At 34.7% G+C, this 24730-nt stretch overlaps 1 protein-coding gene across 4 annotated transcripts in view; it reads right to left on the bottom strand.

Moving 5' to 3' along the window:
* ZNF280D (zinc finger protein 280D) overlaps positions 1-24730 on the bottom strand; it is a 111198-nt gene that overhangs the window by 36273 nt on the left and 50195 nt on the right. For all 4 annotated transcript variants that reach the window (XM_008073166.2, XM_021718239.1, XM_008073296.2 and 1 more), the window contains 7 exons: positions 19768-19991; positions 16053-16210; positions 15287-15387; positions 14150-14296; positions 8122-8256; positions 6034-6341; positions 5760-5900 (listed from right to left, as the gene is read on the bottom strand). In XM_008073166.2, the coding sequence (XP_008071357.1) occupies positions 5760-5900; positions 6034-6341; positions 8122-8256; positions 14150-14296; positions 15287-15387; positions 16053-16210; positions 19768-19991 (1214 nt within the window). The remainder of the gene's footprint in view (positions 1-5759; positions 5901-6033; positions 6342-8121; positions 8257-14149; positions 14297-15286; positions 15388-16052; positions 16211-19767; positions 19992-24730) is intronic.

Consider the following 24730-nt stretch of genomic DNA (forward strand, 5'->3'; position numbering starts at 1 on the left):
GTAGAGATGAGGTCTCGCTGCCCAGGCGGGTCTTGAACCCACGGGCTCAGGCAATCCACTCACCTCAGCCTCCCAAAGGTGTGGGATTACAGGCTGAGCCACCGAGCCCGACAATTACCTAATTTTTAATAAATAAATTCTGGTTTCGGGTAGGTCTACCCTTGTAGTTACCTGACAGCATATAATTATCAAAACTCACTAAGCTATTTTCTAAAAATTGGTGAATTTTATTGTATATAAGTTATACCTCAAACTGATGACAAAAATCCTCTGTAATCATATTTTCTTAACTTAATTCTGTATAACTACTTTCTAGAAGTACAAAAGGAATGATTTCCTTAATATCCAACAAATTGATAGCTTGCCTACTATTTAAGATACTATACTAGAAGTTGATGACACAATAACAAAAAGAAGAGCTCATGGTTGGAGGGTAGGGCACAGGAGCAAGGGGAGGAGAACAGACAAGGGCTGGTACAGGATAAATGTCCAATAAATATTTGCTAAATGAATATTAATAAATAATTAACACAAGATAAAAATTAACAGTGACGCATACAGAGTTCTGTGGTTGCATGGAGAAAAGCAGCAGATAGATGACCCAGTTGACAATTAATTTTTCAGTTAAGAATGTTCTTACTGCTTCACTCCCAGGCAAAGCAAAGAATAACTGAAAAGACATGGAAAGATTTTCAAGAAAATAAGAATTGAAGGAACTGAAAAAGTAGTTAGAAATTTGATATGAAAAGGTTTTATACTCTCCACAAAATTTTCATCCTAACAAGTTATTAAGTCAAACAATTTTAGGCCAAAAAATATGACCTGACAATATGTGCCTCCTCTAGCAGCAGCAGAAGAAAAGAATTGGGGAAAAAAAGGAGAAAACTATAGGCAGAAGACCAATTTATGATGTTATCATAATAATCCATCTGTTCTTTTAATGACTAATAGGGCATCTCTATAAAATGTACAATGAACTCAGGCAGATGTTATAAAAATTCAGTAAGTACTCTGTCTTGTCTACTACATATGAACAAATTTTTATACCAGCTTTCTTTTTGCTTGGAAATTTTTTAAAAATCATCTTTCAAAGCCTAAATGAAATGCCATTTATAGAAAAATCTTCCTTCATTTCTTCTTTAAAGAATCCATCCTTACCTCCTCTGGGCTTTCATAGTCATTTGTTTATTACATTAAGCTAGGTAAATCTATCTCCCCACTAAATTGTGAAGACTAAAGTCAAAGGACTTTACACCAAATACTAATAATGGCAACCTAGAAAATAGCAGCTATCATTAAATGAGTATCTCCTAAATGCTAATCATTTTATTAAACATTTTAAGTACATTTTCTCTAATAATCACAATAATGTTCTTTTCAAGAAAAGCAAATTGGGAGTCAGGTCAAGTAGCTTGCTCAAAGTCACACAGGTAATAAAGAGTAAGGCTTGGATTCAAAGGCAGATTTGCCAGATTCTTCACAATCAGTTTGCCATACTTCTTAGCAAACTGTACCATTCTAGTACAGACATAATGAATATTTGTTTAAATAAACTTGGTTGAAATTAACTCTGCTACAAAAAAGAGATATTAGCTATGTATATTAACTTAATTCGATTATATGTCAAGGAAAAGCCTTCTTATATATATTATTGAGGAGTAACAGCAATATTATACAGCAATTTGCTTGCATTTTTTCCAGATGATCTAAAAAATAAATAAATAAATCTGAAAAATAAAAAAAAAGAAGAGGGTAAACTGAGAGGAAAGGACAAAGTACTCTGGGAACGAACAGAATCAGGAAAAGTCACTGTAAAAAAATGAACATGACAGAAACTATACTTTGGGGAAGATTAAGCAATTTATGGGTACAATGTCACTTATACAAAATGGAATGGGAATCTCCATAGAATAGATTGGGGGTAAGTACAAGATCAGAGGGAAAAAGATCAATTGACAGTCCACAGAATTGTTATGGGATAGGAATTAAAGGTACTCATCCTTTAGAGAAAAATGAAGCTTCTGTATACACAGACTTCAATCCTATAACAAAAATCCACACTGGGTAGAAGATTGCATCTTTCAGTAGGAGGCACCTAAGGCAGTGAGGAAAGCAAAGGAAAAAGGACCTACCAAACCCTAATAAGAGTAGCAATGGCAGTTTTCAGTTCCTTATGAGGTTAATAATGAGTAAGAGCTGTATGTGATGACAATGGAGTATGGGGTTGAGACGCACTAAGAACTGGGAAAAGGGTAAAAAGGGAGTTTGGAGCCAATCTGGAATGCTTTGAAATAGAATGAATTTGGAGGTTTTACAGGACAAGTAGGAAACCTATGATAAATAGTAGAGTTTTGGGCAGAATGATCCTTGGTTTAAGAAACACATATTGGCCCGGCGCTGTGGCTCAAGCCTGCAATCCCAGCACTTTGGGAGCCAGAGGTGAGGGGATTGCCTGAGCCGTGGGCTCAAGAACAGCCTGGGCAGCATGGTGAGACCTCATCTCTACAATAAAAATTTTTTTTAAATTAGCCAGGTGTGGTTGCCCGCGCCTGTAGTTCCAGTTACTTGGAAGGCTGAGGCAGAAGGATTGCCTGAGCCCAGCAGGCTGACGGTGGAGTGGCTGTTGAGTGTGCCACTGCATTCCAGCCTGGGGGGACAAAGTGAGACTCCAACTCAAAAAAAACACACATATTTTGTGTTTGATTTTCTATAACTCAAGGGCAGAATTAAAGCCTCCTTTGGGTAGCCATGTGTTTGACAAAAAATATGAGATTAGCATTCCACCCAGCACTAGGGGAAAGGATGTCAGGGACCTGGGATAGAGCAAACAGGATATGGTTATAGAACACTTAGTTGGGAGGCAGATGGAGTCTCAGGAAACCATGATGCAGAGTAGATAAAGAGAACGTCAAAAGCTTCAGAAAGTTGAGACAGTGACTTATTTCCAGATGATGCTGGAATTCTCACATCCTCACACATGGTGGCCTGAAAGAGATGGAACTTAAAGAGTTTTAGGGTGTGAATACTGGACAGATAACAATGTTTGACTTTTGCTCTTTTTAGATGTCATAGTTGCATCTCAGAAAAACTATGGGTTGGAATTGGGAGATTTAAATTTGAAAGTTAAAAGTGAGAGTGGTTAAGTAACCAACAATGGAAACAGGCAAGCAGGAATAAATAAAGAAAAGGCAATAAAATAGAGAAGTAGCCAAAAAAGAAGAAAAATGGTGATAACAGATTAACAGAGGCTGAGGAGAACAGTTTCAAAAAGTATAACATCTAGTGTTCAGTAGTATAATAGGGCAACTATAGTTAACAGTAATTTCTTATATATTTTAAAATAACTAGAAGAGTAGATTTGGAATGTTCCCAACACAAAGAAATGTAAATGGAGGTGATAAATAGCCCCACTACCCAGATTTTTTTTTTTTTTGACTTAGGGTCTTAGGCTTGTCGCCCAGGTTTGAGTGCAGTGGCACGCAGCCTTGACCTGCTAGGCTTAGGCGATCCTTCCACCTCAGCCTTTCAAGTAGCTGGAACTACAGGCGCATGCCACTGCGCTCAGCTATTTTTTGTGATTTATTGTAGAGATGAGGTCTCACCAAGTTGCTCAGGCTGATCTTGAAGCCCTGGGCTCAGGTAATCCTCTTGTCTTGGCCTCCCAAAGTGTTAGGATTACAGGCTGAGGCACTGCGCCTGGCCCATTGCCCAGATTTGATCATTACACATTGCATGCTTGTATCAAAATATCACATGTCCCCCATAAATATGTACAATTATTCTCTATCCATAAATCTACTTCACGTGGCTGCTGGGAAAATTAAACAAATTTTAAAAAGTGACAACAATGTCAAATACTCTAAGAAAGAATAGAGAAGAATGAAAAAAGTGAATACATCTAACAATAAGCACATAACAGATCATCTTTAAAGGGGCAGTATTAGTTAGTAGGTAGGGATGATACTCAAATTAAAGGGTAAAGAAATGAATCAAATAAAACTAGTGACAAACACTTTTTACAAATGCTACTAATAAAAGGAGAAGATATAAGGGAAATGGTAAGGACAAATCCTCTCTCCTCCAAAACAAAGCAAAAAAAAAACCCCAAACCTGAAAATGTTTGTAAACAGAAGGAACCAGATAGAGATAAAGATGCAAGTTAACTGAAAGAGGTTATGGTGAATTGGAGGAGATGAGAGATAAGGTTGACTTTGGAGAAGTAGGGCATGTTTGATTTCTGGAAATAATGTCTGGATGAAGGTAACAGGAAAAATATTTGAGGTTGAAAAGAGTTAATTTTAGGAAAAACAAAAAGGATAACCTCCAGTTGAGTAATTAGTAGACCAGGTTAACAACTGATAAACTCAAATAAAATCTTTAGGGTACAGAAAAAAGATTAAACACATTATAGGTTAAAATAAAGAGGTCAGTGAAAGAGAAAAGGATAGGACCCAATCAAATTTGAGTATAAAGTCGGAGTTGATTGAATCAAGCACTGTTTGGTAGTCTCAAAGTAAGGACAGAGAAAGAAAGTTCAAAAGGGGAAGAGTTTCAAACCTTACCTTGGCCTTTATGCCAGGTAAGTATACCTAAAGGTGTAAAGGATTCTAGGACAAAAACAAAGTTGCAATTAAAAAACGATAACCCAGAGAGTGAGGTTGACTACAAAGTTGGATGATGCTGCTAGACTAAAGGAGAAAAACCCTGAACATCATGGGGTAATGGGAATTCAAAAGGAATAATTCATGTATAGGATTAGATTTAAATGGTACTGTGGTTTAAAAAAAAAAAAAGGGGGTTCAAGAGCTGAAAAGCTAATGTGAAATGTACTAAGGAAATCATGGTACCATGAGGTCAGGGAGAAAAAACTGTGAGAGAAGTGCTAAAGCAACCAAGAAAGGTAGGAAAATCCTTGAAAGCAGTAGCTGATAATGACCAGAAAGTAGTATAGAAGTTATAACATGATCTGCAAGAAATTCACTTATATTTGTACATGAATTCTATTTTTTTTTAAATGGAACAACCTCACTTTGAATAAGCAAGCTATGAGGTTTACATCTAATTAACTTTTGCTTGGTTTTTAAAAATCCATTCTGAAAGAATAAAGTATTCCCCCACTCATGAGATCCAAAAAAATGAAACGTGGGCTCTGAAGGCTTTCTCTTGTATAGTGTAAATGGTAAGCACTCCAATAATCTAAGTTGAATGAATCAGTGAAAAAGAATTCCAAAAGTGGTATCATTACTGGAATAGTATCTCATTTTCACTGAATGAATGCTAGTATAGATGGTCTGATAGATGGATGGATAAACAGACAGATGAAATACAAAGAAAGACAGAGAGAGAAATAAACCCAATAAAGTTCCTAACATCATTGAAAATTCTAAAGTCTCTCAAAGTAACTGTTTTAAAGAGTCATAAGATTACATGTATTTATTTAGTAAATATATTTAAAACATTTAAAATTATGTTTGAAAAATTCCATTTTTGAAACACCTATAAGGAAAAAAGTCCCAGAGAAAAACTGTTTCCCTAGCAAGCTTATCCTATTTCATTAATTTAACTGTTTTTACTATTTTAGTCCAGTAATTTCTTGAGTAGAAAACAGGACCAGGCAATATCCTAGAAATTCCTTATTGTTAGACTTTTTTTTAACTCGTTGAAAAGAAAAACGGCTTCTAATAGGGTAACTCTTTTTTAAAACAAAAACTTACTGAACTATAATTTTAATTAGTAATTTACATGTTTACTCATCTTACCTCATCATATGATTTACATAGGCTTTACTACAACTAGTGTTGTATCTGCAAAAACTACAGTGGACGTATGTAGGAAAGTGGTTTGTAAAATCTTTTATTTCGGAACAACACTCAATGCATCTGTGAACACCCCGACGATACCTTATGGAGACATAAAAAAATAGATTTTAAAACAAAAATAACATGTGAGAGCCTTATTATGTTCTGTTAACTAAAGTATAAAGTTTTTATATTCAGTTTAAATTAGTATTGTATATCAGGAATAAAAGATTACCTTAAATTCCTCAATGCTGTATTGACTTTACTTTTTTTATTGCTACTAGTCAATGTACTTTGCTTCTTTTGCATATTAGAGATTTTTGATTTGTATTTAGATTTACTTCCATTAGGCTTACTTGCATTAGGTTTACTTGCATTGGATTTGGTTGTATTAGGTTTATTTATATTAGATTTTGTGGAATTTTTAGCAGCTATAGTTTTAGTCCTTGGAGGTGAGAGCTGAAGGGTAGATGCGCTGGCACTAATGGAAGGTGTAGGTGAAGATCCTGATTGAAGCGGTCCAACTGAAGCTCGAATAGTAACCTACAAAAATGAAAAATATACTTTTAAAAAATTAATCATTATATTAATATTAAAATATCACTGTGTAACAAAATAGTTAAACATCAAGTATTTTGAAAAGAGTACGTATAAATTATAATCAGGTAAGTCTTCCATTTATTCCAAATGTTTCAAGTCAATTAAATGATATTAAACTTGATATTTATTCACTTGTAATATTACATTTTTGTATTGATATCAGTTATGTTAACACAGTTATTAATAGATAATTAGGAGTTAATGCAAATTATATGACTATCAAAATAGCACATCTCATAGCTATTTTAATGCTCTGACATAACTTTTAAAAAATTTACAAACATAGAGCTCAAAATTTAAATCTCAAGGTCTGAAAAATAACTCTAGAAAGGCCCACATTACCCTGTGACAACTATAAAACAATAGATCTACATAAATGTGATTGCTTCTTTCCAGGGGCTCATTGCCCAGGATTTATGCTTATAAATGTTCTGGGAAAAGTTACATTAAATCATTATACAGCATGGAGAGCTTAATAATATTTAGAATTTTCTTAAGTGGAACTAACATAAATTTTATCATTTAGCATTCGAAATGAGAAAATTTTCAATTACAGCTGTTGGTTGACAATGGAAAACACAACTGCCTACCAACATTCTCATTAATAATTCAAATCTAATCTTCCCATGAATTTGAAGAACAGCCTAGAAGGAAATCCTATGACACACATGTGCTTGGGTATCATGTAAAAGCACTGGACCAGGAATCAAAAGACCCTCCTAGCCATGTGACCTTGAATAAGTAACTTATCCTCTATAAGCCTCTTCACACCTATAATACCAGGCAGAATCTTCCTTGCTAACCTCACTGAATTATTGTATTAATTAAATAATATAATATATGAAAAAGTTCATTGAAAGTCTAATTCTAAGGTGCTATAAAAAACATTTAGTATTATTATAATTAATATTATTATTATTAATAAGGGAAGAAATGAGAGAGGACTGCACTGCTTACATTAGTGTTGTGCATGTCTAGTCCCAGCATGAAATGAATGGATTGCAGGGAAGGATGCTGGATAGCTTCTCTTGCTCTAGGTCTTCAGAGCATGGCTTTATATTGTTTTAGTTAATTCAAATAACAGACATACCCACATTCAAAGGTAAGTACCCAAAGCCAAAAATAAGTGTTTGGGGGATTATTTCACTTTGGATTATCCATGCCTCTGTTTCCCTCCACTGGAGCAAATATTCAAGAGCTAACTGTATATAAAGAAGTCAGAGAAAACAGATGTATATAAGGCAAAAAGGGAAAAGGAAATTACAGTCATCAGTATGCAGTCAGATATGTGTTTGCTCACTTAAAACACAATGCTATCCAGCAGCAGAACTTGCTTCTCTGAGAGTAGTCTCAGTAATAACAACTTCAACAAACATCTGAGAACCTACGGCATTCAAGGAGCTACACTAGATGCTGGGGACACAAACATAAATAAAACATGATTCCTGATCTCAAGCATCTTATAATTTAGTAGCCAAAAATCAACATACATACTGCCAACTGGAATAGCTCAAGAATTGCCTATATAATATCGAAACCCATTGATCCAAGTATAATCAAGTCACACTTCTTAAAAAGGAATACCACTCTAACATAACAAGCTTCACTGAATCCAAAACAATGATTAGGATTTTTTCTAAGCATAATAATAAAGTCATTTTTAAAAATATCATATTTCTATTATCATACAAAGTGTTAAAAAATACAACATATTTTAACTCACTTTTGTTCCAGGAGGCAATCCTTCTAGTTGTTTGGGTTTTATAAATGTTCGATGATGCTGAGTCTTGTGATCCATTTTCTCCTTGCATGTCAAAAACTGTAGTCTGCATTTTGTACAACGATGTACTCCCTTTTTCTGTTTAGAAAAAAGGGGGGGAAATAATTTATACAACCATAAATACTGTGTTCTGAAACTGCTCTAACTTAAATTTAATGATACCTAAATAATGTTAAAACTAACAGCTTATTATCTCCGATCATAACACCACAATCTCATTTCATTTTTAAAATCATTGCTTATATTAGTTTTGAACTTCAAAAGTATCTGTGATAATATAAAAACTGAACATGAAAGTTCTATCAATGGGTCCTCTCATGAAAATTCTACTAATTGTGATATGAAAGCTCTTTTCATAATTAGCCTAAAGTATTTAAACACATGATACTATGAAAATGAGATATACTATGCTTTATCCTAGAAAAAGTAGATTATTTTTCATTTTTGCTATTTCTAGTTGTTTGACAAGTTGGTAAAATAAATTAAACTCTCTAGAACCTATTAAATCAAACCAGACATTTCAAATAAGGTTATGTTGTAGAAATGGTTGTATAAACCAGTGCTGCCCAATAAAACTTTCTGCAATAATGAAATGTTCTTAAGCAGTACTGTCCAACACAGCCACCTGTAGTTACTGAGCACCTGAAATACGGGTAGTGTGACTGAAGAACTAAATGTTTAATTTTATTTAATTTTTAATTCATTTAAATCTAAACAGCCACATGTGACTAGTGGCTACTACACTGGACAGTGAAGATACAGCAGCATAAAACAGAATAACTGATCTTACTGGATGAGAATCCCTTGATTGAGTCTCTCCTCAACCTCAATCCTGTTACTTTTCTACAGATGGGAAATAGAACCCAAGAAAAATCTAAGCCACTTCCCCCATAGCTAGTTAGTGACATTGCCATTGCCAGATTCCTGATCCAGTATTTTCTCTTCTATATGATATCAGCTGTAACCTTCACCTCATTAATATAAAAATATATTTTATATAATATGTATATATACCTATATCAATTTAAAACCATATATAACTGCAAAGGAATGTTTTCTCTAAAGCTGTATCTCTGCAGGAAACATCACTATTTCCACTTAAATACAACAAATTATCTATAAAATTCAAATGAGGTAACATATAGGGAAGTACCCAGCACAGTTACTGGCACACAGCAAGCATCTCATTTTAAAAACTTCTTTACAGAGTTCAAAGCAATATATAAATATAACAGGACAGGAAGAAAGTTCACCAGAGTTCAGTTCCCAGAAATCTTTTCTCTATCTAAAAATCACTCCCTAGATTACATCTTTCAGTTTCATGGTTTTAAATACTATCCATCCAACTGTCTACTTGACATTACTACTTGATGTCTAATATGCTTCTCAAATCAATATGAACAAAATTTATCTTGCGATTTCCTCCTTATCTCCCTATCTACCTCCTCCAAAAAAGTCTGTTCTTTCCTTAGTCTTCCCCATATCTCAGTATTTGAAAACCATTCTTGCAGCTGCTCAGGACAAAAAACTCAGCCTCTCTCTTATATCCCACATCCAGCACACTAATAAAACATGTCAGCTCTACCTTCAAAAACATTCATATTCTTTCTACTTCTCATTATTGCTACCATACTGAGCCAAGCCACCACAGGACTACTGTAATAATCTTCCATCTTCTCCTTCTCATGTCCTTTCCTCCTTATGGTCTATTCTTCCCAAAACTGCCATAATCTTAAAAACACAGTAGATCTTTCACATGCTCAAAATCTTTCAGTGGTTTTCCGAAGTCCTGGCTGTGGTATACAAGGTTCCATATGAATTGACCTGGATTCTATTGCTATAACCTCATCTCCTACTATTCTTCCTCCTGTTAATTTACTCTGCTCCAGGCACACTGGCCTCCTTGCTGTTTTGTGGGCATCCCAAATACACACTCATTCACTACCTAATGACCTCTCCCAGATAATGCACATGGCTTACTCCTTTATATTCTTCAGAAAGGCCCTTGTGACCACCCTGTATACAAAATAGCAACCACTCCTCCACTTCTACCACCTTCCAATCCTGGGTGTTCCTTATCGCCCACATTTTCCTTCCACAGTACTTATCACCAGCATATACTTTCAAACACACACAAATTTATTGTCTTTTTCTACTATAATGTAAATTCCAGATGGCACAAACTTTGTTTTGTTCACTGTTATACAATATCTAAAACAGCCCCTGAACATAGTAGGGCGTTCAATAAATATTTCTTAAATAAATGAATAGTGAGAAAGAAAGCAAGAGACTAACAGAGAAAATGCATATAAGCAGTGGGTACAATTTAACTAGTTCAAAATACCATTCCATTCAATGAATATTTGTCCAGAGTACTAGGACAGAATACATTAATCTATTATTTATTATGTTATTATGTGGTGAATGTATTAATCTACTATTCCCTCAGCTCAACTCAAGTCTTACACATCTCTGTTATGTATGAATGTATTTCAGTGCACTAAGGGTGATGAAGAGTACATTTTTTTTTTTTTGAGTTGGAGTCTCACTCTGTCTGTCGCCCAGACTGGAGTGCAGTGGCCGCTCCCGGCCACGGCAGCCTCGACCTGCTGGGATCCAGCGATCCTTCCGCCTCAGCCTTCCGAGTGGCCGGAATTACAGGCGCACGCTACCACGCCCGGCTAATTTTTTTTTTTTATTTATTGTAGAGATGAGGTCTCACCTGCCCAGGCAGGTCTCGAACCCGCGGGCTCAGGCAATCCACTCACCTCAGCCTCCCAAAGGCGCGGGATTACAGGCTGAGCCACCGAGCCCGGCTCAATTTTTTTTTTTTTTTTGAGTCAGTGTCTCACTCTGTCGCCCAGACTGGAGTGCAGTGGCCGCTCTCGGCCTCCGCAGCCTCGACCTGCTGGGCTCCGGCGATCCTTCCGCCTCAGCCTTCCAAGTAGCTGGAACTTCAGGTGCGCACTACCACGCCCCGCTAATTTTTTGATTTACTGTAGAGATGAGGTCTCGTCAAGTTGCCCAGGTGGGTCTCGAACCCACGGGCTCAAGCAGAAGAGTACATATTTTCATAATATTATATTCAGCCAAAAAAACAGTGATCTATTCCAAGTATACAGAAATAACAACCTGTATAAAATTTTTTTTATAGGTATACTATATTATTTGTGAGGTTTGAGGGATTTAAAGGTAATTCTTACTATATGTAATTTCTACCTTTAGACCTAATGCCAATATGAAATCCAGCTTCATAATAGAGCAGTAAAAGCTTGGGCTCTGAAGTCAAATTTTGACTCTGCTCTTTATTAGACAATGTGACATTAGGCAAGTTACTTTCTCTAAATTCTGTTTCCTCATCTTTAAAATAAAAACACTAAAATATGTATGATAGTTGAGGCTTAAACAAGATAATGTATGTAAAGCACCAGTTGGTGCCATAAGGTAGGTGATTATATATGTTAACTGCTTGTTTTATTAAAGCTCTAATGAGCATATTTAACATATCTAAAATTGCTTTCATTATTTCTTAAAAGTCATACAATCTGAGTTGTTAGTTCTAAAAGCATCCAAGAAACGATAATATAACCTTAAAAAAAAAAAGTTTCAACCAAGGTCTTCAAAGACAATAAAATGAGGCATAGAGTCAACAATTCTTATTGTCTAATGCTGCACTAATAATGTCACCTCAATTAAAAGCTTATAATGCCACTCAGCTATGGTTTTCCAATCTCTTGTAAATAATTATACAATTTATAAATACCTTAGAGGATGCTTGCTAGTCCTTACTAATAGACTGTCCCCTCTCTACTGCTGACTATCTACCTCCACGGTACTCCAAACAAAAATAAAAACTGAGCCCCCATGGCAAGTTAAAATATATGATGCAGGGTAGAAAGACTTGATTATAAATCACATAGCTCTCACAGTGGGCCCACAAACCTCTATCACATTTATCATTCTTCTCACATCTGCATTTCACTCTATAACTTAGTAAAGCATTTGGGAAAGATAATGAAATAACACCTACTGTTTTATAGTTCATTCTCCTTTTCAAAATTAAAGTCCAAAGACAAAATGTAAAGTACTGAGAATAGTGTTTCCCAAACTCTCTTCACCAAGAAATGTTAATAGGTATTGTACAAATAAAGTGTTCAACAGTCAAATAAATTTGGGTACTGATACTATACTATATCCTCTGCTTGGAGATTTACAATATCCATTAGCACATTAAAAGCTGAGAGAAGTTCTGTTTGTTTGGGTTTTTTATGAGTCAGAGTGTCACTCTGTCGCCCAGGCTGGAATGCAGTGGCATGCTCATGGCCACCACAGCCCTGACCTGCTGAGTTCAGGCAATCCTTCTACCTCAGCCTTCCAAATACCTGGAATTACAGGTATGCGCCACCACACCCGGCTAATTTTATGATTTATTGTAGAGACGAGGTCTTGCCATGTTGCTCAGGTTGGTCTCGAACCCCTGAGCTCAGATAATCCTCTTGCCTCCACCCCACAAAGTGCTAGAATTATACACGTGAGCACCTCGCCCAGCTAGAAATCCTGTTTTAAAAAACAAATTTGCCAAATTTATTTACCTGTGACAATTTTGGGAAACACACCTATTAATAACCTGATGGAACACTGTTGGAGAAACCCTAGAATAGAAGATCTTGCCAGAACTTCTCAAGGAGGAGTAGCATCTCAATTATAACACAGGTGATTTCAAGTTATTTGGAAATTCTTTTATGATCTTCCTCAGCTAAAAACTGCAAGTCAACTTCATGTTATTATGTGGTGAATGTATTAATCTACTATGACTTATGACTGAAACTGACAATAAAGTGAGCATCAATGCTGAATGAATTGGTGTGCCAATCTGATCTATAATAAGAGAATGTAATGAGCTTTTTAGTGAGTTAGCAAAATCTGATTTTGGCAAAGGTATTGTTCTTTCAAGCACTCAAGAACAGGATTACTGTTGTGTCACAATTTTTATCCCAAATGAAGGATGATATGCAATTAAAAAGTAATAATGATGGATCATTTGTTAGGAGAACATCATGTACTACTAATCTAGCTCTGATGTCTATATAAACAAGAGTCCCACTAATGCAAATTCCAAAAGATAATCTTTGAGACATAAAAGTCATCCTTCAAAGTTAAAGGATGCTTTCTAAAACATAACTAGATTATCCTTATCCGATCGTTTTTTCTATAACCTCCTGTCTTGACTTGAATAGTCAAGCTCTGACACCCTCTGCCCTACAAAATGTTTTTTAATTGCTTCAGGAAAAGTACCAATAGGCATTACATCAGAATTAAAGGGAAGGATACAAGTACTAATACTGGGTCCCAAAAATTATATAGCAGAACTGGTAGAAGTCTTTAAGGAAACAAGTTATGAAACAAATATAGTTTTCTGGCAGATTTCATTTATCAACCATTAAGTGTTATTACTGTCTCCATCATCACATGGCTATAAAAAACCATTTTGGGTCAATGATAACATGTCTTCTCATAATAACTAGAGAATTAGAAAGTAGAAATAAAGTTTGAAAAGAAAAGGAAAACAAGATTATAAGTCCCTGATCGTTTCTTTTTCAGTTCAAATTCATTTTTCTCCCTTGTCCTGATAATTCTCTTCAAAGTAATTTCCATAGATTATTAGATCTGAAATATCTCTTAGGCCCTGAAATATCCAATCTTTTAGATATTCCATTCACCTTCTCTTTTTTCTCTCAAACCTATACTTCCTATTTCTAGCTCTCTTTCAGAATTTTCATTATTTATGAGTCAAACCATCACCAGAAAGAAAAAGGGGAAGTTTCACAAATGATTCAACATAAAGTATAAATTAATTGTGTTATTTGAAACAACTTTGCTTTCCTTGTAGAACAAATCTAATCAATGCTCTAAGTCATAATCAGTCTTTTCAATAAGTCAACATGAACAAATAAGAAATGGTAAATCTCACCTGATGCTTCATATAATGATGCATATAGGGTGTTGCAATTTTAATAACTTTGAGGCAAAATGGACATAACAAGTTCTTAGTATTTTCATGAGATGTTCTAAAATGAGTTTCTACATCAGAAAATGATGAAGATCTGTAATTGCAAACCTAGAAATAGGAAAACAGCTTAGTTTAACATGAAAATTTATAACTGATAATGCAATTAAAAAGTAACAATGATGGATCATTTATTAGGAGAACATCATGTACTACTAATCTAGCTCTAATACCTATACAAACAAGAATTCCACTAATGCAAATTCCAAAAGATAATCTTTGAGACAAAAAAGTTATCTCTCAAAGTTAAGGATGCTTCCCAAATCATAACTAGATTATCTTTATCAGATCGTTTTATCTATAACCTGCTGTCTTGTCTTGAATTTTCAAGCTCTGGCACCCCCTGGCCTACAAAATGCTTTTTTCTGCTACATAAAACAGCATTCCCCTTTAGACTGTAAATGGCCTGCAGGTTTATGGCAATGGCAATCTATCTTTTGTATGCTTTCCTAGTCCTTCAAATTCTGAAAAATACTTAACCTCAAAGCATTTGTAAGGGATTTTGTAACAGCATTTTCTATTTCCCTTGTCTGCTTACATCCTCCCCATATAGTATAATAAGTCCATATGTTTGTCTTTCTCCAACAGGGCTCTTTGTCCCGTATGGAAGTGGGCAAGCAAGAGCCTATGGACCAAATCCAACTTGCTGACTACCCCTCATGTAATGCATAAGTTATGCCAAGAGACTTTCCACAAGTAAATTATTTATAAGAAGGACTTAAATTTTAGTAACAGATTTATCTAAATGGCTAAAAAATAAAGGGCTAATATAGTCCGTTCAAATTTCAGCAACCATAAATAAAACTTTATTGGAGCACAAACACACCTGTTCAATCACTTACTGTCTGCAGCTGCCTTTGTGCACAACGGCAGGGTCATTTAGTTGCAACAGAGACCCTATAACCCTCAAATTCTGAAATATTTACTATCTGACCATTTACGGAAAAAAATGTTCTGACCCTTGGTCTAATAGGCTTAAATCTTATCACCAAAACAACAAACAAACCAAACATTTAAGAAAACAATAAAACTAGTGTGTACCTGGCAGATATATGGCATCTCACCAGGTTTATGATTGTCCTTCATATGTTGTAAAAGAACATGTTCTGTTTCAAATGATAATTCACAGATTTTACAAATGGCTAAAAGTGAGAGAAAAAAGGTATTACAATATTTTAAGATATAAATACAAAGCATCCATTTTATTCTTCTATATACCAACAACAATAATAGTAGTAGTGGTGGTGGTGAACAGTTAAAGAGATTGTTAACTCTGTGCCAAGAGTAGGTCTAAGCATTTAACCTACATTAACTCACTTAATTCCTCTACCAATACTATAAGGAAGGCAATTCTATTATCCTCATTATTCAAGTATTAAGGAACGTGGCAAAATCATATGGCTATATTAAGAGGCAGATATGAGATCTGAATCCAGCCTATCTCGTCCCAGAATCTGTGATTTTTAACTGTAACTCTAGTTCCTTCCCTTATTGAAATTTAAATGAAAGGCACTGATTTCATATTTGAAAACCATGATCCAAAGTTCCTAATTTAATTCCCCACATCTAATGCACAGTTTATGCCAAGGCAGTTACCATCATGAACTATTTGCAAGAGGAATTTTAATCTTATAACTAATCTTATTTAAATGTTTATAAAAGTTAAAACTTAACTTTTTCAATTTTGTCTTCAAATTCCAAAGTCTATTTCTTATTCTTAGTTTTCTAACTGACTTCTTAAGATTTTCTCACAGTTTACAGAATCAATATTAGTAATATTCAATATTTAAGTACAATTGTAACTTACTAGAAAATTCATGGGGAGTATGTGTACTTTCAATGTGACACTGCAGCTGAAATGGTGTGGGAAACTGACGGTAGCAGTGCTGACAGGTGGTGTGGTTTTCCCAGCTCTCACTGCTCTGCTTCTCAAGTTCCAAATGGTGTTTCATGTGGTTCATAAACCTATAAATGATTGTCACCAGGTACAAAATTCAAATTTAAAAAATTAGGAAATCTCACAAAAACATATCTGAACCTAAATCTTAAAAATATAGATGTATTACTCAAAATAAAATCTCAAGGTCTTAAAGGAAAGTATGTACTTTAAATAATCACTTTCTTAAAGTTGCTAAATAAGCATCTCTTTATCTTTGTTTTAAAATAATTCATTAATGTAATTAATCTGAAATATCACTAATTTGATATAACTCTTAGTTGTTACTTCATGTTTAGTTTTTTTTTTTTTTAGATAAAACGGCAGGCTTTTTTTCCATATCTGAAATACTATTAACATTTTAGAATAAAATACTGAAAGGAAGATATCCCACCACCAAAGCAGCTACAGAGTCATGAGAGAAATCTTTAAAGGCCTTGAAGATATACAACAGATTCTAGTTGCTTAAAAGACAAATTACTGGTATTTTTTACTTGTGTCTTGGTTTCTAAATGCATGTAATAGCAATTTTAATGCCTACAATTACAAGAACCTTTTGTTTTATTTAATGATACTGGTTTACTGTTAGCATAGACTATTCATTTTAACTTGCAGACTGTGCCCTTTGTAGGCAAGGTCCATTTTTCAGTTTTACATTCTGCGATTTCAGCTTCCCTAAAAGGCTTCTTATGAGCAGGAACTATGACCTTTGATGGTAGAAAATGCAATATAAATAGGAATACCTATTTAAAAGAGCTTACTGAAGCTTTTTGCTGAGTTTGAGAGTAAAGTTATTCCATCAAAACAACAATTTTTAGACTAGGTCAACTATTAACAATTATTCACTTTGAGTCCCTAAAAGAAATAATCTTGAAACTAGGTGATAATGTCATCAATTTGGATAACAATCATCATGAAAGTTAAAATGTATGTCTCACACATTTACAAGGGTACTTCTCTTCAGAGGGAGTTCTGGTATACCTTGAAATATTTTTATTTTATTTATTTTATTTTATTTTTTTTAATTTTTTTTTTTTTTTGAGTTGGAGTCCCACTCGGTCGCCCAGACTGGAGTGCAGTGGCCACTCCCTGGGCTCCGGTGATTCTTCTGCCTCAGCCTTCTGAGTAGCCAGAATTACAGGCACGCGCTACCACGCCCGGCTGATTTTGATTTATTGTAGAGATGAGGTCTCGCTGCCCAGGCGGGTCTCGAACCCGCGGGCTCAGGCAATCCACTCACCTCAGCCTCCCAAAGGCGCGGGATTACAGGCTGAGCCACCGAGCCCGGCTCTTTGAAATATTTTTAATCCTTCGGTTTTAACGTCAGCTCTACACACACCTATAGAAAATCCTAGTCTTGGTTAAATATTTACATATAGAGTAATGAGCCATTAAACTTTCAGTACTTAAAGACTATCAATATAAAATAATCCCTTAACTAGTTAGCTTTTCCTCTATTATATAAGCCCCCATCAGAAGCTCATACTTCTCAAACCAATTGATGGAAATAAGATAAACAAAAAAAGCAAGGAAAAAGCAATTTTTGCAAGGATGTTCATAGACCAAAATAAATCTAACTATTTTTAGTGACACTTAAAGTAGGGAAAAAAAATATCATATACTACAATATGTTGACAGGACAGAGAGTAGAAATGTTGAGTCATCAATTTCTTACCATTCTCTAAAAATATCAAGTGGCCTTCCTGGTTTTTACTGTTACAGTAAATATTATATAATACATCAAACTTCTTTGGTCATGAGGTGCTTACCATTAAGGTTGTATTTACTAAATATTTTTTAAATGCTCATTTCCTGGACATTATCAAATACAATTTGTTCAAAATTTCCAAATAGTCTGATAATCTAGACATATGTAACTGTCTTCAGAAACAGTAACAAAAAAAGATATTTTTCATTTTCATATTTGATATTAAGTGGGCTAATCTTAAAGGAAAAGCAAAAAAGAATGACTGAATAATGTAATACCATACTTAAGTATAACAGAGAACTATTTTACCATATTTACCAACATATTAAAATGATAAAAATATGGAAATAGGTAGTAAAGTTCTATTGCCGCACTGTTTCAATATTATAACTCAAAGTACAACTTCCTACTACTACACTACTAGTAGGTTTAAATACTAGGACCATTAACTATTGAAGGCTCTTAAAGCTTGATAAAAAGAAAGAAACAAGAAAACTCATAGAAAATAAGATATGTGAAAGAACTTTGAAAACTATAAAGCACTACCATAAGTAAACCACTAATAATTGTTAAAGGGATACATCATAGTGTATTTCAGGGTTATTCTATATGCTTCTTTTTGAACTCAAGAACTCAGGAAAATAAATAAATGCTGGGCTCAGAAGTAACTACAGGTGCTTTAAAATGCTAGTTACAGATGATAGTTACCAAGAATAAACATAAAAAGGCAAACATACATGTTTGTATAAACATGCACATATACACTGTAACTTACACTGAAATGCATCAAAAAAATCATATAGTTTGAAGGAAGGATGAAGAGATATATGATAAAGCAAGGAAGTAAAATGTTTAATGGTAGAATCAATGTGTTTATGTGTCCCATGCAAAATTTTCAAAACACTGCTGAATATTTGAAAACAAAAAAATTTTTTTTGAGTTGGAGTCTCACTCCTCACCCAAGCTGGAGCGCAGCAGCACACTCATGGCCGCCCCAGCAACGACCGGCTGGGTTCAGGTAATCCTTCCACCTCAGCCTTCCAAGTAGCCAGAACTACAGGCACTCACTACCACATCTGGCTAATTATTTGATTTATTGTAGAGAGGAAGTCTCTCCAAGTTGCCCAAGCTGTTCTCGAACCTGTGGGCTCATGCAGTCTGCTCACCCTGGCCTCCCAAAGTGCTGAGATTACAGGCTTGAGCAACTGAGCCCGGCCTGAAAATTTTTATAATAAAGTGGTGGTTATATAAATATCAGAAAATATAATCAATAAAAAATATGATTCAGTTTGTCATTACTAACGTAAACTTATGCAACGCAAAAGCTACAAAGTGTTAAGTTCCTAAAATTTTAAAGCATTCATATATGAAATCTTCACAATTCCACTGGGAATTAAACACCTAATTTTTTAAAGTGTTAAATTTTAAAATCAAAGCAAACATGTCTCCTGGAACTGGTTCAGTTCTAAAACAGACCACTTTTCTTACAAAATAAATATTTTTAAAATTATAAACATGAGTAAAAGATTTAAACATTAAATAGATTAGTATGGAAGAGATCACAGAGACAAACAAAGCAATGGATTGTGTGATATGAAGAAAAATAAAATTTAAAGGCAGCTAGAAAATGGTAGCTAGAAAATGAAAAATATTCCATAAAAATTTCTAGATGAGATACAACTAAGTGAAACCAAGAATTAAACTCAAAATACAAGAAAGGACAAAAGCTTTTGAACAAGAGAGTCTGCCATTATTCTTATTAGAAAGTGTTAAAATCACTTATCTAGAATGGCACAGAAAAATGTAAGATAAAGACACAGCATTTATATCTGTAGCATTATGATTTTGAAATAGAAATAAAAATAAATATTTACATACCTAATATTATTTTTTAGAATTTTTAAGCAACTGAAGCATTTAAATGTTGTGTGAGTCTTCTGTTCTTCTTGGACATCTCCTTCATGTTTTCCATAATAAAAGTCATTAACTAACATGATCAATTTTCCTTTCTCTGAATCAATAGTCATATTTTTATTTGCTGTGCTTGAAAATTCTGTTTTAGGCAGTCCCAAAAAGTTATTTATCATGTCTGGACAACAATACTGAAAAAGAAAAAAAAAATAGAAGTCTTCACTATTTTTTAAAAAAATACATACCAAAAAGTGATTCTGTGTTTACACCTAAGGCCAGACTATGTAAAACTATGCTTGGTAAAATACGAGGAAAAATAGTCACCAAAAATTTGTGGTGCATCTACATGTTCTTAAAAATTCAAAATATAAGCACCTACTGTCTTAATAAACCTAAAAAATTCAAAATGAAATGAAAAACCCTAAAACCAGGACTTGGTTAGAGATCTAATAGTTTTTCCCTTGTAATTCATTTTTTAGATGTTAATATTTAACAAAAATTTGTTTCTTAAACAAAAATCATTCATTTCATATCTGTGTCAAGATATACTGAAAGGAAATGTAGTTTATATGCCTTGATATATATATTTCATTATCAAGTGATATACAAAATTTCATGAAACCTGGTTAGAACTGGACTTTGAACACAGCTAACCTGCTCAATCCTGTGTTTTGGCTTGCGTAGAGGTTTAAAAAGGGGTGTAGACGATGAACTGAGGTTGGGAAAAATCACATTCCCCAGGTATTTCTTTTATAACTTAAGTACTTCCTAACTGTGTGATTTAGTAACAACATAAGAATATCTGAAAATCTAAACACAACTGTATTTCGTTTCTAAGATAACAACATCCACTTTTCCTGCTACATGTGAAATGTTAGCTCACTGGTCAAACATTCTGTATTACATGGGAAGCTAGGTGTTTGATCCAAGACAGATGTATAACACTTCCTTATGCTCATTTTGATTCACTTGTTAATATTAAAATTTACAAAGGGAAAAAAACACCAAAAAAAGAAAATCTAAAATAGATCCAAAGAGGGAAAGAAGAAAATCTGAATAAAATGAACCCACAAAAAAAGTGACATAACTAACTTCTGTTGCAGACTTAAGGTTGCACCCATAGCAAAATTAGGCTAAATATATTAGTTGTCTAATATAATATGATATTCTGTAGTCTTCCACTCAGAATAAATTACAGTTGAAACTACAACAAAAAAAGGTAGATAAGAAAGGTTTTCTTCTGTATGTTTCTAGATTCTTCATGAGATACTGATAGTATTTAAGAGCTCAAACTTAGGAAAGTCAGACTATTTACAAGGACTTTTTTTGTTGTTGTTGAGTTCGAGTCTCACTCTGTCACCCAGACTGGAGTGCAGTGGCATACTCCCAGCCACCGCAGCCTCAACCTGCTGGGCTCCGGTGATTCTTCCGCCTCAGCCTTTCAAGCAGCTGGAATTACAGGCCTACGCTACCACGCCCGGCTAATTTTTTGATTTATTGTACAGATAAGGGCTTGCCAAGTTGCCCAGGCAAGTCTCGAACCATGGGCTCAGGCAATCCACTCACCTCAGCCTCCCAAAGTGCAGTATTACAGGCTGAGCCACAGAGTCCGGCTTACAAGGATTTTTATAAGGCTAAGTTTGTTCTAAAAAAATTGTATCTTTTACTTTAAAGATAATAGAGAAAAGAATGGTTAAGAGTAAGAAGCTGCAAGACAGGACACACCAAAGTCCTTCCTCTGACCTCACTATGGGGTCTTCCTTAACTTAAAATTTTAAAAATTTTTTAAAAAAGAATGGCCGAGTAAATCCACCAGCACTTTCCAAAAAAATTACTTAAAATTTATGCCTTTCTACTAACAAAGCATATAAGTGGCATCATTTTGATATGACAAATTTTCCCCATATCTGCAGCCTCCCCATAGGGAAGAGTTCAAACACCAACAGGGGAAAATTATAATGCACAAAAATTATATAATATAGAATAGTCTTCCTAATTAGAAATAATCTTATATCCCAGATACTTTCAATAGTAGTTATTATAATCCATATTTGTCACTTGATTCTTTTTTGAAATCTACAAAATAATCTATGGTAGAGTGTGCTGCAAGGCTAATATTCTCCAGAAATGTTTAATTCAGTACATATTACGAGCATCAAGGTTCCCCTAAAATACCCATAAAAAAATAGATGATCAATGACTTGCTGTGCTTCTGTTTTCTTTTTTTAATAGAAAAGATACCTCAGATTTTTAAAAAAATAAACATATAAATCTTATTTATAGTACTTTTTAAACAATATTTCATATCCCTATAAAAGAGCTGAATAAGAAACGACTGACAAACAAGAATGGACAACACCATGTAGTGAATTAGGGTGGAGGATTTAGTAACTGAGAAGAAAGCAAAGTATCTTATGGAAAATATCCAAAGGCAAATAATCAACTAAGAAATAATAAATTACTTTATAATAAAATAAGGTAAACAACAGGAAAATGTAAAGTTCCAACAAAAACACCACAAATATGAGTTAAGTTTTTTGTTTTTTGTTTTTTTGAGTTGGAGTCTCACTCTGTCACCCAAACTGGAGGGCAGTTGCACGTTCCCGGCCACCGCAGCCTCGACCTGCTGTGCTCTGGCGACCCTTCCACCTCAGCCTGTTCAACATGCTAGAAACTCACATCTAAACAAAATTAATTTATAATAAAATAAGATAAATAACAGGAATATGTAAAGTTCCAACAAAAACACCAGAAAAATCACATTCACATGAGTTAAGGTTTTTCTTTCTTTCTTTCTTTCTTTTTTTTTTGAGTTGGAGTCTCACTCTGTCGCCCAGACTGGAGTGCAGAGGCCGCTCCCGGCCACTGCAGCCTCGACCTGCCGGGCTCCGGCGATCCTTCCACCTCAGCCTTCCGAGTAGCTGGAACTACAGGCGCGCGCTACCACGCCCGGCTAATTTTTCTGATTTATTGTAGCCATGAGGTCTCGCCAAGTTGCCCAGGTGGGTTTTGAACCCCCGGGATCAGGTAATTCACTAACCTCGGCCTCCCAAAGCGCAGGATTACAGGCTGAGCCAACGAGCCCGGCTAACAGTTAAAGTTTTATAGAAGGACACAGTAAGCAACAAAGGGCATGGCTAAGCTGTGGTCCAAGAGTAACTGGTCTTCTTTTATTGAGTCCTGGTATCCGTTCAGTTCTAGCCCTTCACTGCAATCCCTGATTTATCCCTTATTTTCCTGGGCTAAGCATTCTGAAAATATTAAAACATACCTTAATGCTATACACTGTAACTTAACAGATATCAGACACCATCCCATTCTACATTCTATTCTCATCTTCACTCCTCCCAGTACACAGACCATGTTCTGGTTACTTTGTCAATGCCCTAAAAATTTAGGTAGGATTTTCAGAGCAAAGGAGGTGGGATCCTATTTTTAAGCAGTAAAATAGGATATCTCATATGAACAGCCTACATCAGTCAACACTTCCCCCTTTTGCTTCTAGGATTTATTCAAAAGCCACAACAACCAAATTCCACAAATTTGACTTACATTGAAAATAAGAACCAGATAAAATTCACAGACTCCATAACATTATGAAAACACTACCCAAAGTAGGCAACATCAGGCAAATGTCATTTAGGTGGAAGTATATCAGAGAAAGGAGACCCAAATGGTAATAGATATGAGGCAGTAAAACCAGATAACCTAAAGGTGAAAGACATATTCTGAATCACAAAGCTATATTTTTTGCAAAAACAGGTGAGAAGCCGAAGCAAGAAAGATGGCAGCAGAGGTACCCCAGAACTGGTTTGATACAGAGAAGCACAAGAGTACAATGCTGGGCAACCCCCTCAGGTCCCCTCCTGCTGTGGGAGCTTTTCTGTCCTCTCAATAAATCCTGCTTTCTTTTAAAAAAAAAAAATGCAATGCTACATACAGGATAAGACACACAGTCACACTTGCAGGAAGCCTTCTGCCCAACAAAGTGTAATGTAAACCAGCTGGCAGGCTGTGAGACTTCCTGGCAACCTATGTGTTCTCCTAAAAGGAACCTTGTGTAAAAAGCTGGCCCAAGAAAATTCAACCTGTTCAACATGATAGAAACTCACATCTAAACAAAATTACTTTATAATAAAATAAGGTAAATAACAGGAAAATGTAAAGTTTCAACAAAAACACCAGAAATATGTTGCCCTGAAGCAGATGCAGATGAAAATAGTGGTCAAAATATTTGCCACAAGTTTTAAAAACATAATGAAGCAGCTGTCTCGTTCAGAAGATCACAAAGCAAGAAAGGATGGCAAGACTATAAGACTTATTTTTTAAAGAGTGGAGAAAAGTTGAAAAAAAAATAAAATCAGATATTTAAAGGCAAATTAGAAAGAAGTACACTACTTTATTTTATTGTGCAATAAAACAAAATAAAGGATACAGAAGTTAGTAATGGGAAGAGCAAATTTAAAAATTTAAGCATTAAAAAGGATTAGAAAGAAAATGACAGATACACCAGGCAACAGAGATCAAACAAATTCATATTGGAAATGCAACTATATGGAATAAATATTTTAAAATACAATTTAAGAACACTGTGCTAAAACAAAGGAAGTCACAAATATACATGCTAAAAGAACATGTGTGCCAGAGAAAACTGACCCAAAATTCCCAGCACCAAGTTATATCATTTTTAAATTATCAGTCTTCAAAACATAAACAATCTTGTAGATAACTGAATAAATCATGTATAAAAGGCAAAATAATTCAGACTTGTCCCAGATTCCTCAATAGCAATATATTACTAGAAAACAGGAGCTATATCATCAAGACCTTCAAAGTGAGATTCAATTTACTTTATATCCGGCCAAATAGTCTTTCCGAAAGAATTACAGTCAAACTGCTTTGGACATGAAAGAACCCACAAAAAGATGTT

The sequence above is a fragment of the Carlito syrichta genome, unplaced genomic scaffold (assembly GCF_000164805.1).
Source record: "Carlito syrichta isolate Samal-C Ts95f unplaced genomic scaffold, Tarsius_syrichta-2.0.1 Scaffold35222, whole genome shotgun sequence".
Classification (NCBI taxonomy): domain Eukaryota; kingdom Metazoa; phylum Chordata; class Mammalia; order Primates; family Tarsiidae; genus Carlito; species Carlito syrichta.